General features: G+C 37.8%; 1 protein-coding gene across 9 annotated transcripts in view; it reads left to right on the top strand.

The window, feature by feature from the left end:
• p120ctn (adherens junction protein p120) overlaps positions 1-16,561 on the top strand; it is a 38,406-nt gene that overhangs the window by 6,521 nt on the left and 15,324 nt on the right. For 7 of the 9 annotated variants that reach the window (XM_011495590.1, XM_011495577.1, XM_011495570.1 and 4 more), the window contains exons 3-4: positions 14,714-14,788; positions 15,571-15,636. In XM_011495590.1, coding sequence (XP_011493892.1) covers positions 14,757-14,788; positions 15,571-15,636 — 98 coding nt within the window. In that variant the 5' untranslated portion in view covers positions 14,714-14,756. Of the gene's footprint in view, positions 1-10,510; positions 10,573-14,713; positions 14,789-15,570; positions 15,637-16,561 lie in introns of those variants that run through there. The other 2 variants (XM_011495547.1, XM_011495584.1) reach the window with 2 other exon arrangements.

The following is a 16,561-nucleotide window of genomic DNA, read 5'->3' as shown; positions in this document are numbered from 1 at the left end:
ACACATCGCCCTGCCCCTCTCGCGTACACCGCCCCACCGTCCACACCTGCGTCGAGGAAGATGAAAGGGGCGCCACCGCCTACCTGGCTCTTCGATTTCTTTGCCGATCGATTCGCACGGGACAAACCCTTTTCCCTGTGAGAAAAAAAGCCTCCCCCCCCCTCCCGCGCTTTTCAGTCATGATTCGAGGAGCCCCATAAGTGCCGACCCCTGGGGGCGCGAAGCACTCGATGAATTGCCATCCTCGCACCTACCGCGAGGAAACTCCGCACGCGTATTTACACTACCGATTGCTCTGTTAATTGATGATTTTGTTATAGCGAATAACGATTAGTCGACGATTGCATAAAAAATATATACGCATTGTCGTATTAAAAAAATTGCTTGTAACGTTTTATTTGTCTTTTTGTTTTGCTTTGTTTTGTGGCAATATTTAACGTATTATTACGGTGTGAGAGAGCGCTGAACTACGTAAAAAGGAATTGAATTAAAAATTTTAACCTCATATTTAATATCATTATTTTCTATAATTTTCAAGCTAAGCGATTACACTCATTTAACGTGACAAACATAAATAATACAAGCTTTCAACTAATATTATTGTAATTTAATGACTTTCAATAAAACAATGGAAAAAACGATGACGACTCGGTATATAGCGCGAATACATAAGGATCGAGTCACAATCTAGAAAATGCTGTTCAAACGTATGTTCCTAATGACTTTGATACTGATGTCGATTATAAGTATTCAACTGCTCATCCAATGGAATGTGGCTGACACGAATTCAATTACACTCCGTCAAACGTGTACTTTTTTTTTTTTTAACCGTTACGTCCTTTAAAATTGACTTCCAAGATGTATTTATTTGCTGATCGCATTGTAAATTACACGCTTAAAAATATTCCGTTTAGAGAAAAAATACGCAAGATTACTACTATAAGATTATAAATTTCTGAAAATTATTTTTAATTTACGATAATTCCATTATTATCGATCGTTATCGCATTTTCAGAAAACCATGATTATTTTACAAACAATACAATTTTCTCATTGTGCACATTTCTTTCTTTTTTTTCTAATCGATTCTAAAACATTCGCGCATAATAGTTACGTATCTTTTTAAATACATTAATAAGATCAAAGGTGATTATCGATTTTGATCAGCTTAAACTCCTTCATCCTTTATAATATACTCCTTTGTACACAAGATATTTATTTCGTCCGTGCATTTAAATAATGAATAAGAATACATTAACTCATAAAAATATTCAGGACAATTATACATAAAATATACTATTATTTATTCTACGTATCGGTCGAATATATGGACGTTTACGTTTAAAATTGAAACATTTTCATAATTATATAAATGAAGTTTTTTATTCGTTTAAGAAAAAATAATATAATATTTTTTGGAAGAACGAGATTATTTCTTAGATGGTCGTTCTTTTATCGAATATAAATTGATTATTCGGTCTATTGTTTGCATACATAAACTTATATCATTTGGTATACATTAAAAAAGAAATTTTCCTCTATTCGCCATCGAATGAAGTTACTAAATTTATCCAACGAAAAACAATTTTCTATAAAAAGCAATAAACTGTTGCACTTTTCGCATTTATTTCTTTTGGGAATATAAAATAAAATGTTCTCCAGAGAATAAGCGATTCCTATCTACAACGTAAAAATATTGGAATTTATAAGAATTTACCTGTTTACTACCCCTTATGGAAGTTGTAAGAAGTTATGTAAAAGACGTTTACATCGACTCTTATCAGTACGTTATAAGAAAGTAGACATAGATAGTGTATAAGTACTTAATTGTATTCACTTTAAAACACGCTTATTTCACAAAATATAATAACTTCCAATGCTTATTTTAATTTCATAGATAATAAAATGTAAAATTCATGTTTTCACTATTTGCTTTCAAATAGTATAATTTGCAAAATTATAAAGCTACTATGATTCTTACAATACTTTTTACTTATTCATTCTACAAAAACAAAAATATATATTAACATACTTTCCTAAAAACAGAACATGATACAATATTTTATCTAGTAAGAGTGTAAAAATTTTTTTTTGAATAATTTCTTAATACCAATATAATTTCAATCAATGATCCAATCAATGATGATACCGATAATGAAATAGAAGTGCTTTATTTCAAGTATATTATAAAATATTAATTACAATTAAAATATTTTCCTTGCAGAACGAAATTGCTTTGTTTTCCGTGATTACAACTGCTTTTATCAGCTATATATATATATATATACATACACACACGAGCGCGCATATATATACAATTTCAGTTATTTGCGTGGTATGACGTAACGGCTAAATGTTGAATAAAGCGTGAGAGACTAAAAAAGGGGGTTAAATTATTTTAGTGGTGAAATGAAGATTCATTAGTAAAGACCATAATATTCCGTACATCCTCCCCACATATTTCCACTAAAAAAAGAATATTCACAACAAATTCAATAAAGCGGCAATTCGCATTGCTATTGAACAATAACTGCGAGTACTGTGCTTTACGCAAATGTTTTACGAAAACTTCGAAATTGGCTATTTTGTTGTTCCTTCGTTTGACACGGCAAATGTTTCTATGATAATGAATGAGTCAATACGGCAGACAAAGAAAGGAGATGGGTTGATTTTTTTTTTTTTTTTTTTTTTAACGAAAGAAACTATTCTTTAATTGTAGCCAATTCGTTATTCGATAAGCAAACAATGGTAACTATAAGTAAATGTAAAACTTATATCACCCTAAGTTTCCTTTTCTTTGTTTTGTTTTTAATGTTTCAAGGAATTATGAGGAAGATTATAAGATATTATCGAAGCAATGTTATTTTTTAATTTTACGAATTCACGTATATCACGCAACTATGTGGATGCATGAAACAATTTCTAATTTCTCAGAACACACGTAGAGCTAGCCTTTTTCTTCTGTAATCGAGAAAGTAGCGCGATTAAACCTTTACAAATATTTGATTTACAATAAAAATGGATCACCGAATTTCAAAATAAAATTCAAACTATCATGGCTCATTGAATGCAAGTGCATTGCAATATAATTCCAACAGACTAACGAATGTGCGGATGATTTCAAAATTTAAGTGACTTTTCTGCCATTAATATTAATTTCGTGGCATTCAAACTATAAAGTTATTTATTTTTAAAGTTATTAATTTTTGCAATTAATATCGATTTATTACAAATAGTTACTAATAATTACAATTAATTCGTTGAAATTGGAGATATAATCGTTCACAACATCTTCATAAAAAAATCGTATATAAAATATTGAAAAAATAAACTATTATTTAATAATCTATTGCCTTTGTTTTATTTGAAAAAATGTTTTTCGTGTATGAAAATGAAAATAAAAAAAAAAATTAGCATCTAATCAACAATTTAATATTAAATAGTTATAATGTAGAATATACTTGAATACTTAAGCAGACTCGTGAATAAAATAAAACCATACAATAAATTAAATTATTATAGTAATTAATTAAATATAATATTAAAATAAATATTGATTAAATCAGCGATTAAAAATATAAATCAAATATTAAATGATTCTTAGTGGATAAAAATATTTTTCCATATATAATAAAATTATTATTATTTGCTGTACTGTTCAATCACATTTTTTCTATGATAACAGTTCTGAAAAAACGTTTTAATTTTTATATTTTAATATTAAAATATATATATATATATACTGTACTTCGTATGAATATGTGAATAATAAATGGAATAAATATCAATAATCAACGGAAATATGAAATATATTAACAGTCGAGTATTTACCTACAGATGCGATATTACGTACCAAAAGATATAAACTATTGAAAATAAACAATATTATATAAATATATATATAGTTTTTTCATAATAAGAAACTGCTTCTCATATATTTTTTTTTATTTTGTTTTAATGTATGGCAATTGTTTTTGTTGGATGATTTTATTTTGCATTTTTAATTACAAATAGATCACTAATAGGAAAGTATTAATACGAATATTTGAATTGCTATATTAAATACACCAGTTCCTTTGAAAAGAAAAAAAAAAATAAAATATACAAATATTGATTACTTAAATATGGCTCATATTCATTGATAAAATTGAATTTCCCTTTCAATAATTGCACTGAAATACCATGTTATATTTATTACTTTTTCCTTCAATGAATATTGCAAACTTTTATGTTTGAATTTTTTAAATAAAGATGCGTTAAAAATATTTAATCTAAGGATTTCGTTTTATCGATAACTAAGTCGAGCAAGCAAAGCAAATTTTGTATTTTATTTCTCGCGCTTTCCTCTTGCAAATTCGTTTTTCTCATTTTTCCACTTATAATATACATTCGTGAACAAGAAATATATTTTAATATGAGTATTTTGATGAGAAGTTAAATTATATTCTTGAAATACCACGATAGCTTTAAAATAGTTATCCCGTTCATCGTAGATTTATCATTAAAAAATATGGAATAATCGCGCTTTACTTATAAAATTGCTCTCGTTATTTTTTGCAAATTCAAAGTTCAAACGCACGTATGCGCAGACACACAAACACAAACACACCTATTTAATCTATTTTAGTTCGGCACAACATATTACAGTTATTTAACTATTTTTTGAAATTAAAATTCATTGTTCAACCTTGAATTTTTAAATTGTATAAAATCGCATTAGCCCGTATAATAATAAATCTTTTGAGAATGACTTGTAAGATTAACTTAAGACTTAATCATTAGTATTAAATGATATTGGAGACGTCGTTTTGAGACTGAGATATTAATTTAATCTTCTTGAGAATTGTCTCTCTCAATTCTTAAAACTATAGTGCGAAAAGCTCAAGCCTTATATAAGTAAATAATATATAATTTATCCGGAATGTAGCATTAAATTTATGAAATAATATTTACTAGCCTTAAATGCCTTTTTCGGCCGGGTTTTATTGCATTTTTCAAAATCCTGCGAATAACGACATCCGTTCGGACTTCCTTCTACGGTTAAATTTAAAAAACTTACGGCCCTGTCAGATAAGAAATTGGATACCAGAGCCGAATGCAGGAAAGAACTTGTCCCGGCCTAATAATCCGTAGTTTTCAGAAGCCCTTCCTTGCACCTTCGCAATTATCCTCCACGTGGTTTTGATAACAAAAAAAAAAAAAAAAAAAAAAAAAAAAAAAAAAAAAATCCTACCACTTTGACTCCACCGTGACGCTCTAGAAGCTCGACTACATAGACGTACGTAATTCCGCAACTCGCGACGTTCTCATTCGGCCGAAAGTGTTCAGCAGCAAAACGAAAAACGAATACAGCAGTAGCGACATGTTATTAAATTGCGTTTTCAGCTGGAGCATTTTATTTTCCGTTACAACGACGAGTCGCGGCACACGCCAGGATAAATGTTTAGTTAAACGGAGCGATCGCGCCCCTCGAGCCTCCCGATTAATCCCCAGATCATCGTGCTTTAAGATAGACGGGACTTACCTAGCAATATGCAATGATTCGACAGCCGAGCATTTGGAATATTGACGGTCATCTTTCGTCCCATCGAGTGACGAAGGAATTCCCGGATCATTTGATTACCGTTGCTTCTTCGTCAGCTCAGCCTTAAATTTTCTTCCCAGTCACGAGCTAACTTACCAGATCTTAGTCGATTCGCCGGGCGCCAAGACTGACCGGGACAGGATTGGATAAGGCGCGAGGACGGGGAGGGGGCGACGGCGATGAGCAGAGAAAGAAACTCTGTAAACAAAACGGTTGACCCGCGGCTCTCTAATAAGACCGATTAGTTATTATCAAGACGAGATCCCCACCATCTAGGCGTATTAATGGAGGCTTGAGAAACAGGAGCTCGATCATCCGAAGCAGCTGCCGGCTGCGTTTCCGTTCGCTTCTGCGCACCACATGCGCCCAAAGGATCGTACCGTTTAACTCAATGCTTTTTTATACGAGCAATTCCGGTGGAAGGGCGCCGCCTGCACTTATGGCGTTTCGTATATTAATTCTATAATGGTTGCAATAATAATAACTGGCCCGTGCAGGAGGGCAAGGAATAATAATACCGACGTGGGTCCCGAGCGAGTGCTAGATCTTGCCTGCGAGTGAAATTTTCGCTCTCAGATGTCATTCCGTCGATTATAATATTGCTGGTTATACAAGAGCGAAACTGTCTTTACTTCTGCTCATATTTTATTTCAATGGAGTCATTATATTTAGCATCTCACAGTCGCATTGTTCGCAAATTCTCAAGCTATGCTACAAATTACAAAAGTGCGCAGCTACGGATTTTCAACTGTTCTACATACGTAAATACAACCCTACGTACGCCCATACATACGTATAAGCAAACGTATACTATATATGCACATAATGTTACAAAAATTATCTATATTATTAAATGGCAAAATAAACATATGCTTTGATGACGAATATAATAATAGGACTACTTACTGCCTTTTAGCATCGCTACAAGGCTTGCGATTTTGCCAAGTCATTGAAAAAATACAAGATTTTTACATATACATTTCGAAATTGTATACTTTTATTGTTTTGTCAAGTAGATTAAAATTTTACATTAGTCCATTTGATTACTTGCAAGATAATTCCATTAAAAAAAAAGAATGTTAAAGAAGGAAAAAAGTGTTAATCAAATTAACATCCTTATTCCTTCACGCACCTTGTACAAATCTCAATAATTTCATCTAATACCATTATACTTTCGCTAATTTCTTTCTTTTTTTTTTCTTTTTTTTTTTTAATGTACTTTCCTGTTTGGGAATGTTTTATTTTGCACAATATGATCCTTATAATAATTCTGTTACTTTACTTTAATTCAGAGATCCTGTTGTCCAAAGAACGAGGTGCGGATGCTCGTGCTAATTTTCTATGGCCCGTTTTTTTCTTTTTTCCTTTTACTATAAATTATGCTACTCTTAATAACAATGAGAAAGTATTCTTTTTAATTGCACTTTTCACCTGATACATTAAAAAAAAAAAAAAAAAAAAGTAAGAAATAAAAACTAAAACAAAAATAAAAATTCGAACGCGAGAGTTTGTCGGCGGTGATCTTTCCTTCCTCTTAAATGTTTCTAGACACGGAGACATGTCCGGTGCCTCGATCCCTTTCTTCGTAGGTGCGCGCGCGCGCGTACACACCCAGTCACATATACACGCGCGCGATTATTATACATAGCGAGAAGCGCACGCGTAATGTTCCCGCGTGACATTTTCATCGTTGGCGTTGCCGTAGAGAGAGAGAGAGAGAGAGAGAGAGAGAGAGAGAGAGAGAGAGAGTCTTTCATGCTTTGCGGTCGATAGCTCATAGCCGGAAGTTTGTTTGTTTGATCCGTGAAGAGAAGTGGAAATAGGAAGTAAAAGAGCCGTATCGATGGGGGGGGGGGGTGGCGGTGGAAGTAAATGGGGTAGGAGGAATGAACGTAATGGGAGGTAGGGAGGGAGGGATGGCAAATGAATTAAACGAACAAAGCGCGATATCACCAGGCCATTCTACCCAAAGTGAAACTTCCTCTCGATGCTCCGTTCGTGCTACATCTATTTAAATAGCTTCAATTCTTGCACTCGGTGTTTTTCATTTTAGCCGGAGCCAGCGACTCCTCGAGTTCACGCGCATAACCATTGAAGGAATTCACCGGCAAATCCACGCAGAAAAGTCCCTTATGCATATTTCAGTATGCTAAATGTATTATTGGATTTCTCCTACGCGCTCTTCCTGCGCTCGAGAATTTTGCCTTCGCTTCTCCGCCTTTTGACATCGAATATCTAAGAATACGATCGGCTCGAGTAGCTATGACGAAAGTCGAGCGTGGAAAAACAGATCGCTTTTTTATAATGGAAAAACGTACCGGTGAGATTTTCGGGCATGGGCACCAATTCTTGGAAATGAACGTGTAGATTCCCGCGTCCGCCCGTCCACCAATGTGGAAATTCCATTAAAGGGTTATGAATTTGCTCAAACACTTCATCGCTGAGTGTCCATAAAAGATTCTTTTCTTCTTCTTCTTCTCCTTTATTATTCCTCGCCTCCCTTGCTTTCATCGCCCTTTCGTTTACACGCGCGAGAGTAATAGTTCCTTTGATTTTCAAAGTCGCTCGAATAATCGCAGATGGAGTTCTTCGAGTACGAGGTCTTTTTTCCTAGCTTGATGGCCTTAACGTGGCCGTCATGACCCGACCATCCCAATGAAAGAGACAGGAAGGTCGGCCGTAGGGGTGGAGGGGGAAGCATCTTTTACGGGGCCGTGTTCGCGAAATATTAGTTAGTTGGACATTTACGCTGCCAGACAGTAGTTATCTGCCAGTACAAACAAGGTAGCGATGGTAGTGGGAACTGTGGCTGGTGGTGCAGAGGGGAGATTGTAGTGGGAACTGTGGCTGGGGGGGCAGAGGGGAGGTTGGGGGGGGGGGAGCACCTCGGCCAGCGCTTATCTCCCCCGTTCGTGTTCATCGGTCTTTTCAGTGTCTTTGGAAGTACGCTTTTTCCATTCCCACCCATCCGATAATAGTGATTCGCGTGTATTGTACTTCCGAGCTGCGCAGCAGGCCAAACGCAAAATGTCCACTGCCACGATCACCGAGGCGCCTCTTATTCACAATCGCCTAATTGCTGCATTCACAGTTACGCTTGGCGATTTCACGGTTTCAGTCACGATCGCGTGATTTACAGAGGAAATACCAGTTCGAGAAAATCCTCGACCCCTGCGAACGATCTTTTAACATCCTCGCTCGACTCTGCTATATCCCTCGTATCGCGCGCCATGTCACCAACAAAACGCGGACTCGCAAACACCGGTCGCCATCGCCTCGATAACGGCACCACGTCGTCGCACTAGCGGATACTATGATCTTCCCTCGCTCTTCGTTTATTCATGCGACTGTATTATCTTATTTTTGTTCCCGCGCCATCTTATCAAAATCGACCCAGACTCCGATGTGAAGTGCTCGACCGACATCTTCGCGTACCCCCCCCCCCCCCCACCCCCCCCCCCCCCCACCCCCTCCTTCTCCTCCTCCCCCGCTATCGCTCTTTCGATGGAAAAGCCAAAAACCAAAGCAGCTCGAGGAAAATCGTGGCGTGCGTCGCTTCCCGGGCCTCGGTATCGGGACGACGTAGTCGCAAGTTGTTAACACGTGCGCCGGCAGTTGCCGAGAGAATTCGTGCACCATTTGGCTGGCCAGCCTTAACGAAGTGCGGAACGAAATGCGGTGGCCCGGCGGTGGTTTGCGCGCGGCCAGCGGCGGCTAATTGCAATGACCATTAGTAAATACGAGGGGCGACGGAATTTGAGTGGCGCGGCTCATTAAACGAGGATAATAATTAGTCGGCGGCACTTTTCTCGTGAAAAGGGGCTTATCGCCGCCACCGAGAACAAACGAAAGTCCTCGCCTCAAACGACCCAGGCGAATTACACTTTGAATGGAATATCCGTGTAATACAGTCGGTCGCACCTCGGAGATACGATCTTGCCAAAGCGCCAAACGGCCCCTCCGCAATCCCTAATCTTTCTCCATTCGCTACTCCCATAATTCCATTTAAGATCCACGACTCTCCCCTCTGGGAACCCACGCCACCACTATCAGCACTAAGGACGCCGCTCATCCGACGCGTCGATGGCTCACGACACATTTCGTTTGGCACGAACGCTGCGCCTCCCTACACCCAGCCACCGAGGGCAAAGGCGGCCGTGGCTGCCGCTACCATTCCCACCCATCCACCCGCTCATCCACCAATTAGCTTAATTTACGCGAAAATCACGACTCGATAGTATTGGAGGGGAAGAAAAGAAAAGATAAAAAGAAAACAAAATCCTTGTCGCCCCATAGACACGCGGACCAACGGACGGGGCCGTGGGCTCGTGCGCTCTGCTATTAAAGGCGATAGCTGGTTAAACGAGGAGTACGGGGCGATCTGTCTAATATACCGCGGAAAAGGAAGGCGGCATAAGGCGTCGGACACGAAACGAATCCTCGACGATTGTCCCGCGCACGTGTGCGGACGAGGGGGCTCCGATTAATCAAAGAGGCTGGATGGACGAGCGTCTGTCGTCTGCGCGGGCGCGCGCGTGCGGGGGTGGGCGGGGCCGGTTTCGGGGTGGGCAGGATGACGTGGCGCGACGAGGGGTGGGGTATGGGGCGGGCGCGGCAGGGAATGGGGGAGGGCGAGACGAGAATCCCCGCGCACTCGGTTCCATTCTTAGTGCGCGCGGCACGGCGCAAGCTCGCAATTGATTTTTGCGCCTTGGCCCGCTCCAGGACGCCGCCGTGGCGAGCCTCGCACGCCTGTCCCCCGAGTTTCACGTTGCTCTCCACGCCGATCATTACTCCGCCCCATCGATTTACTTCCCGGTGCCGTAGCCGATCGCCGCCCCGAGAAGAAGATGCGAGGCAAGGAGGCGAGGAGCTATTCATCGCCGACGAGCTGATAAGACTTCCAGCCACGCGGCAATAGCGGCTGCGGGCACGAGGGCAAAGGACGTCGATTATCGGCAGGACTGGAAGAAAGTCTGGATGGATAGGTATTTCTTGTCGGTGTCGATTGCGCGAAAAGTGTACTTGGCGTGGATGAAGGGGCGACTGAAGCACCACCGTCTAATCGCGGCTTATCGTTTATCCGCGACTAGCGTTCATCGCGGCGGGATCCTGGAGAGCTCTCCCCCGGTGCTGCCCGCGCGGATTTACGAATATCAAAAAGCGCGAGAGACGAAGGGAGTCGATTGCGAGCCTCGACGGGGAGCGTCGGCGCATGCGCATTCCTGGCGCCGGCATGACGAGTCCCTCGCGCTCCCGTCGTTAAACAGAATATTTTCCGCGCCTCCTCGAGCTGCCCTCATGGTACTCGCAATCCCCGATATGTAAATCAATTCTTTACACGTGGCCGATCTAATTATTTCAATCCTTGTTTTGAAATTCCAACCGGCCTTCCCCTCGCCCTTACACTCCCTTTCACGGCGCATTCTTTTTCCAGCATTCCTTCAACGTCTCGCTTCGAAGATCTTTATCTCTTTTTCGCACTTTTATTTCCCGTACCGCCTGCCTGCCTACCGCTTCTCTACTTCAAAAATAATGTTAATTTTTTTTAAGCGTACTTCCGGGGCTACGCATTAAAGGGGTCCAAGTCACGCGTATCGTTATTCCCGATCGAGTAAAAGCAGCACCTGCACAATTTCATTCCTTTTCCTGTTTATTATCAGCCCTCGGGTTTTTGTCTCTTTCATTCATTGTGCACGTATAGTAGAGCGTGCATGAATTGATTTGACGCACATGGCCGATCGTAAACAGATAGAATTTATCCGCCCCTCATTACAACGTACATGTCAATGTGAAAACTTTGATAAAAATCCCCTTTGACGGATCTCCCATCCCCTCCTCGGCACTCCCACTTATTTTTTCTCTCTTTTCTCTTTTTTACATTGTTACATAAGCAGTATATATGCCTATATATATATATATATATATATATTGGTGCGCGCGTGCGAGTGAGAGAATTTGGCTTTCTGTGCACCAATACACCAAAACTTTCTCGACGTTTATTAAGGAAATTACAAGCGGAGTTAAAGTATTTTCTTAACTAATGTCTTTAAATTAAGCAGCGCTAATTTCATTTTATCAAAGGATAACCTACTCGCAAACTATCTCTACACAAGTTTCTCCTGAAACTCTGCTCGAAACAAGATTGTAAATTTGCTTTGACATCTATTAAAATAACTTTACTTATTTCTCTAGTGATGTGAAGCTGATTGGATGATTGAATAACACTGGCGAAACTACATGTGTAAAGTGAGAAAACAATTTTTCCTTTTTTCTTTTGCCATCAACTCGTGCGATTTAACTGTTGGGAGCAACGATTAAATAATCAGATTGACAATGAACGCATACGAAAGAACTTTCTCAGTGTATTTTAGTCCACGATACAACATAACTCCAAAAAAACTCCATAGAGTAAATGCCTAAAGTTTTAAAAGTTAAATAAAAAATGTATATTTATTAAAAATGTGCGCGAAAGGTCCGACGTGTGTTGAAATCTGAAATAAACGAATATTTTATGGACGAACGAAAATTCTTGGTAATTGCTATAATTAAAGTGGCGTTTTAAGCTCTGTACACAATATTCCGTCCACACAGAGGAATCCGTAATTCCGTAGACATCTTGAACGGAGGGAGGCGATACGCGCTTAATCTGCCACATTTATAGCCGACGCTAATCGGCGTTGCGCAGAAGAAGCTACAATCTTAATCTTTGGGCTAAATTGAACGAGGACGATGAAGAGTAAGGAACATGGTTCGATCTCGTTGCAATTAGTCATTTGATATATTCGAATGGCTGGATTAGGAGTCGCGTGAGTTTTGACTGCTAGCAGTTAAAATAATCTATATAAGACGAAGCTTACGGAGCTTTAATATGTTAGTAAAATAGAAAATTGATTTATTTCGAGCATTTAAAGATTATGTAGCGAGTATATTAAGAAGTAAAACGGTTGCCCGTTGGATGACTAAACCCGTATTAATTTGTTTTCAATTTGTTAATAATGGATCGAAGATTTTTCAAAGCCTCCTTGGCATGTAAAGCCGTGGAATTGTTTCCCTTTCTCTTCAAATATATATACACGTATTTATGTATATTAGATTGTATGGTTTCCGGGATATCTCTAAAAAAAAAAATTCCAAACCACCTTTACATGTTGAGCATGATACAAGTCTTTTATGCTCTCGGAGCTTCTTAACGTAAGGTACATGTGCGACTGTGACAGAAGGAACGATACCCTCTTTGTCGTTTCGTTTCTTGGTATACAGAGTGCCCTTGCGGGCACTTTGTCATTTGCAATATTTTTGTCTTGAAATTTCACGATAAAGCTTAAATAAATTTATCATAACCTAATAATCTTCGTTTATTTTATATTATGACACTTTCTTATCGAACAACTTATGAGAACAGGTCTCGTTAGTTTCTGATGTTTGTTTAGCTTATTATATACTCGTACCCGTGTTGTTCTATACATTTACGAAGGAGAGGAAAATAGAAGAAGAAAAAAAATTCTTTTTTACCAAATGTATTGATCTTTCTTCTATTTTCCAAATGATAATACCACACATTTCCTTATAATTACAAGATCTTGAACAATGCGATACGATAATATTATAAGTGTTTATTTGCCTTTATGAGCATTATTGAGCGCTTACATATATCTAATAGTTTATTTATCTTATCTTATCGTCTAAGCCATCCAGGTTTTCTTGTACTTCGGGAGAAAAAAAATTTTTGTACAAAATGATGCGTGCTCGTGTCATAAAAAGAACTATGCATTTCAACATTTTACAATAGAAATGGTATGTGGTAGAAAAAAATATGTTGTAAGGATAGTAAAAGTTTTATCAATTATTCAAATTGTAACGAGAATATTTTAATTGTTACGTTTTTTTTTTTCCGGCGGACAATTATACTTCGTTCTAGAATATTATTTCGTATACAAATTTTATTTCGTGATATAAAACATCTATTCGTCAGAAATATGATGATGTAATTCAAAACGTTTACTTTTTAAACAAAATTACAGCTATTTGTATTTATTTTATTTAAAGCATTTTTGTTGGTATAATACAGAAATGGAATAAGGTATAGTTTTGGTAATGAGGAGTCATTAGGTAATATTTGTTGATAAAGGAATTTTTGGCGTAATACTATAATTACATAAGATATTATTTATTAATCACATTTTGTATAATGTGAATTAATTCGATTGAAGCAACATGGTTTAAAATTTTAAACAACGAGTTATAAATAATTTATCAGTATTTTAAAATAAAGTTTATCATTATTAAGTAAAGTTATTTCATCGATTAAACTATCGTTAAATAAATTTTTAATTTTCATAGGCAAAAAATCGATGATGAGACAGTTAAAAATGAACTTTTTCGAAATTGTTGGCTATTTGAGTTTTTACTTAAAAAAAGAAATACCGACGTTGACTGTGTATATTTCCAAAGTGGTGGTTATTATTTACTACAATTTTTTTATGTTTTTTATTTTTTATTTTTTGAAACAATGGAATCTGAGCAGAGTCAAGCAACTGTTTACAAGTGCAATATCGTGTTTTTTTTTTTTTTTTTTTTTTTTTTTTTTTTTTTTTTTTTTTAATTAGTTATATCGCATTGAATACAAGTACCAACTAGAGTATAAAATCTACGACACCCACGGTATAATGTAGAGAGAAAATTATGTGTGAAGTTTGTTATAGAAATGCAATGTTCGAAAATGGGATGGGAAGTTAGTAGTGTAAATTGAGCGACAGAAGCAATATTGAATGGAGTGTCGATTTACTGCAACTAACTTTTCGAGCTGAATTTCGCGATTCGTCTCTTATATTCCGATTCCACATTATCGTGAATATTAAGTATAACAGCTTCGGTCCGATAATTTGGCTCATTCCGTCAAAGTTGTGCTGCTGTAAATGTCTGTCATAAATATCCAGCGGCTAGAAACCAAATATCAAATGCATAAGCCCACGCGTAATAAAGAGCTTGTTTTTTTTCTAATTTTCCAGCTTGCGAGTGCCGCCTAGCATGAAAAAAGAATATATCGGCTCTTATCGTCGATGGTAAATAAGGCACAACATCAAGTCGAAGTATTACCTAACTATTTCTGAACATTTTCTGTTTCAGAAGAAGCTGTTGTATATAAAAGCGGCGCTGAAGAATTGCTGGCATGTCAAGCAATCAGCTGGTTGATTCTTGTCTGTGAGTATTACTCCTTGATTATTGTCTTGTTTGCTAACCTCTTCCTCCCCCTCCCCCTCGCCTCCTCCTCCTCCTCCTCCTCCTCCTCCGACTCTATTATCACTATAATGGATATGTTCATTAATAATTTCTTACCGACGACGAAATCGAGGCTCAACATTTTGTCCACGTCATACTTGAGTAGTCTCGAGTTAGTATATACAGAGTACGACGTCATCACGGTGATCGTATTTAGCTGCGGTCCAGCTTTCACAACTTGTTGTCGTTTCCCAGCCGCCGGGGTTGTATAAGTCTTGTCGGCGTTGGACGGGTCTGCTCAAGTTTGATGTTGATGTCACTTCGCTAACTGGACTTGTTGAACTTTGTGCGGGTTTCATTTGTTTTGGTGCATTTAAGTTCGCCCTCTTCCCACTCTACACCCCGCCCCACCCACCCACCCACTCGCCAACCCATCGCTCGGCAACCGCACCCCCTCTTTTTCCCTCACCGTGATTCCGCTTCGCGAGAGTGGATTTTCTAGACTAATCACTCGACATCGCGGATATTTGCCTTGCATACGTAACGGCTTTTCGCTCGGGCTACCTTCCCCGATAATAACAAAATAATGATATCTGTCGATTTTGTACTAACAAAAAGAGGCGACGTGATAATGAAATTGGACGTACACCGAGTAACGCCCGAGTTAAACAATGAAGCCAGTTGGATTGCCCGTTGCCATGATTAAGTATTTTTTATAATAAAGAATTTGATGTTTAATAACGAGATTAAATTATTGGAATTAGCTTGGTGAATCGGAGGATTGAGCAGAGACAGGAGCACAACATTACTCGCACTGAAATCACACAGAGGTGACTAACCCGCATTTAACGAGGAGCTTTGTATTACTAGTGCATGCTTTACATTATTGCTTTATACATTATCGAATACTCCCGTCAATTATACTAACAAGCGTAAATTATTAACAGAAATACATTTGCTTATGTAAAGTGATGCTTTTTTGGCAAGATCACGAGGACGAGAGTAAACTTTTTTCCTTGGGGCTTTGAATGTAGTTTCATTAATGGATACTTCAATGTGCAGTTGGCATTAAATATATTGCTGGGCATTAAATATAATTATGAATAAATCTGATATATATCATTTTGATAAAAATTGCCTTAATTCGGTCTCTTGATTTGATATTTTCCTTCCAAATGCTTATGAAGCAATTACAATGAATTTTAATTTCCAACCGTTCATAGAAAATGTCATAAATACACATAGTGCGAACTATTAAAAGCATGAGAGGCTAATTATGATCAATGGCTAATGAAGGGATTTTTCTGATTCCTGTAATGGCATACAATACCAGTCGTTGATAGAAAGTGGCAAGAGAAAGACAATGGTGGGATTGGATTGGTTTTACAACAAAAACAACTATTGTTTCAGTCAAATAAATGAACTAAATAAACGATGATTACTTATAGTTTTCTAGTATTTATAAAGCTTAAGTTAAACTTGAATGTGTCATACGTAAATTGCAAAAGTAAAAAGTCACTTGCCTTACTTACGTACGGTGCGCTTTGTGCGCGCGTGTGCGTTTCTGTTTCTTCTGTGTTTATCTGCGTTTCTGTCCGTGTGCGTTTGTGTGCGCTTGCGTGCGTTTCTGTCTGTCTGTCTGTCTCTGTGTGTGTGTGTGTGTGTGTGTGTGTGTGTATTTGTGTGTATGTGTGTGTGTTTGTGTGCGTATATATATATATATATATATATGAAACGACGACTCGATATAAATCT

Source organism: Ceratosolen solmsi, unplaced genomic scaffold, assembly GCF_000503995.2.
Source record: "Ceratosolen solmsi marchali unplaced genomic scaffold, CerSol_1.0 scaffold10, whole genome shotgun sequence".
NCBI lineage: Eukaryota > Metazoa > Arthropoda > Insecta > Hymenoptera > Agaonidae > Ceratosolen > Ceratosolen solmsi.
Note: the sequence above shows the minus strand (reverse complement) of the source record. Positions and strands in the feature narration are given on the sequence as shown.